Genomic DNA, 3,058 nt, shown 5'->3' on the forward strand with positions numbered 1-3,058 from the left:
TTTTGAAAATTTTTCTGGTTGTTATGTTCTGTTTTGTTTAGATAGTATTTATTCTTGCTGTTGCATTTCATTAGAGTAGTTACTGTAGATAGTTTGATATAGTCATTTTCATAGAGAGTCCCCTTGTTGTCCCTTTTTCCTTTTTAGATATCATAGTAAGGATAAGTCATTAGTTAGTATTTGTGTACATATAAGTTAGAGAGTGTAGAGAGCGAGTGTAGTTAGTGCCATCACAATGGAAAGCCGTGACAGCAAGGAGGCTGCAGACAGACCTAGACCTCGGCCTGAGCTCGAGCTGCTGTCCGTCCTGGGCTACGGCAGCTTCAGCGTCGTGTTTCTGGCCCGCCAGGAGTCCAGACAGCAGAATGTAGCTGTCAAACTGTTCCAGCACGATGTCTGCGACCCCTTTAACATCAAGCAGACGCAGGCGGAAGCTGGCATCATGCAGCTGCTCAACCATGAGAACATCCTGCAGCTGCTAGAGGTCAGTCATGTCCAGGATCGCCAGTGCCTCGTCTTAGAGCTGGCAGACAGAGGCACCCTCTATGATCTTGTCATGCGCCGGGGCGGCCTGCCAGAGCCCAAGGCCATGGCCCTATTCAAGCAAATCCTCGCGGCCGTGAGCCACTGTCACGCCCAGCGTGTTGCCCACAGGGACCTCAAGTTAGAAAACTTGCTGCTCAATTCCGACCATAAAATCAAACTGTCGGATTTTGGGTTCAGCTGCCACCTGGCCGAGGGCGCGTTGGTGCACGGCTCCTGCGGCACACCTCTATATAGTGCCCCCGAGGTTTTTCAACCTGGGGCCTATGACCCCTTTCCAGGGGATGTCTGGAGTGTTGGTGTCATCCTGTTTACAATGATGGCGGGGGCGGTTCCCTTCATGGGAGAAGATGAAGCGGAACTTGTGCAAAATATCAGGAGGGGGCATTATGAACTGACTTGCCCAGCCAGCCCCGCCCTACAGGAGCTCCTGAGCTCTCTCCTGAGCTTGGACCCACGGGAGAGGCCTTCGGCAGAGCAAGCAAAACACCATCCCTGGTTCAACACCATTGGGGGTGAACTTGAGCACAAGGCGTTGACCCAGGTGCGGTCCCTGGGGGTTGCCAAGGACCCAGAGGACCAGGATTACTCAAGTTCTGGAGCCTCAACAACATCTAGCTCTGGGCAGCTCAGGTTCCTGTCCCTGGAAACATACTCACAGAGCCTGGAGCAGATGAGGCCCTACAGGCAGAGCGCCCCTGTGGGTGTACCCATACAGCACAACCTCCCAGTTCTACAGGGTGCATCTCCACGTGCCAACTTCAGGGAGGTGTGGAGTGCGCCTGCCCTCCTCAACTGTGAGCTCATGTCACCCCCCGACTCGGAAGAAGATCCTGAGGAGAGGAGCCCTGGTGCCAGCCTGGCCCCCGAGTCCACCCCTGTGGCCGCCTCCTCCACACCCTCCTCAAGGAGCAGTGGGGACCCGGTGGTGCCAGAGGACCCAGGACCTGAGCCTGAGCCTGAGCCTGAGCCAGAACCTGAGGAGGCTGAGGGCTCAGCAGCAGCCTCTGTCTGGAAAGGGTTTGGCAGGATTCGCAGAATCCTGCTGTGTGCCTGCTGCCTGCCAGACCAAGCCAAACCTCCCGGCCCCCGTAGCCGAAGAGTGGTCCCCCAGGAACCTACCTCGGGGGGAAGTATAACTTCTGAGGTGCCCAAGCCTGAGCAGGAGCCGAGGCCTGAATCCACCACCGCTGACCCTCTGGTTGCATCTCTCCACCTTGCACTGCCTCAAGACAAGAGGAGCCCTGGTGCCAGCGCAGCCCCTGAGCCCATCCAGGTGGCCGCCGCCTCCACCCCCTGCCCCAGAAGCAGAGGGGACCCGGTGGTGCAAGAGGTCCCAGCACCTGAGCCTGAACCTGAGCCTGAGGAGGTTGAGGCCTCAGCAGCAGCCTCTGTCGGGGGCAAGGGCCGGCAAGGGATTGCCAGGAGGCTTCTCCAATGTCTACGGTCTGCCTGCTGCAAGCCGACTCCAGCCAAACGCCCCGGTCTCCGCAGCCGCAAAGTGATGCCCCAGTAGAAATGTCACGGCACTTCCAGTAAAAAGAGCAACTATCTGAGGGGCCTGAAATGGATCCTGAACCTGAGCCTTAGCAGGAGCCGGATCCTGATTCCACCACCACTGCCACTCTGCTTGCATCTCTCCTCTTTGCACTGCTGCAAGACAAGAGGAACCCTGGGGTGCAAACCCAGCCCCCCGAGCCCATCCCTGTGGCTGCCTCCTCCACCTCCTGCCCCAGGGGCAGTGGGGCCCAGATGGTACCAGAGGTCCCAGCACTGAACCTGAGCCCTAGCAGGAGCCGGATCCTGATTCCGCCACCACTGCCACTCTGCTTGCATCTCTCCTCCTTGCACTGCTGCAAGACAAGAGGAACCCCGGGGTGCAAACCCAGCCCCTGAGCCCGTCCCTGTGGCCACCTCCTCGACCCCCTGCCCCAGGAGTAGAGGGGACCCAGTGGTGCCAGACTTTGCAAACCTGATTCTGAGCCTGAGCCTGTTTCTGCCACCACTGACCCTCTGCTTGCATTTCTCCTTCTTGCACTGCTGCAAGACTACAGGAGCCCTGGTGCCAGCCCAGCTCCTGAGCCCATCCCTGTGGCTGCCTCCTCCACCCCCTGCCCCAGGAGCAGTGGGGACCTGGTGGTGCAGAGGTCCCAGCACCTGGGCCGGAGCCTGAGACTGAGCCTGATTCCACCACTGCTGACCCTCCGCTTGCGTCTCTCCACCTTGCACTGCTGCAAAACTACAGGAGCCCTGGTCCAGTGCAGCCCCCGAACCCTTCCCTGTGGCTGCCTCCTCCACCCCCTGCCCCAGGAGCAGTGGGGACCCAGTGGTGCCAGAGGTCCCAGCAGCTGAGCCTGAGCCTGAGCCTGAGCCTGAGGAGGCTGAGGGCTCAGCAACAGCCTCTGTCCAGAGCAAACCCTTTCCAGAGCCGGAAAGGGTTTGGTGGGAGGATTGGCAGAATTCTCAGATCCCTACTGTGTGCCTGCTGCCTGCCGGACACAGGCAAAAGCCCCAG

General features: G+C 58.9%; 1 protein-coding gene across 1 annotated transcript; it reads left to right on the forward strand.

Annotated features, from left to right (window-relative positions):
• Positions 1-235: 235 nt before the first annotated feature.
• On the forward strand, positions 236-2,059 carry LOC133762734 (uncharacterized). Its single transcript, XM_062195616.1, has one exon. The coding sequence runs from the start codon at positions 236-238 to the stop codon at positions 2,057-2,059; it is 1,824 nt and encodes a 607-aa protein (XP_062051600.1).
• Positions 2,060-3,058: the final 999 nt, after the last annotated feature.

Source organism: Lepus europaeus, chromosome 1, assembly GCF_033115175.1.
Source record: "Lepus europaeus isolate LE1 chromosome 1, mLepTim1.pri, whole genome shotgun sequence".
In the NCBI taxonomy this organism is placed as follows: domain Eukaryota; kingdom Metazoa; phylum Chordata; class Mammalia; order Lagomorpha; family Leporidae; genus Lepus; species Lepus europaeus.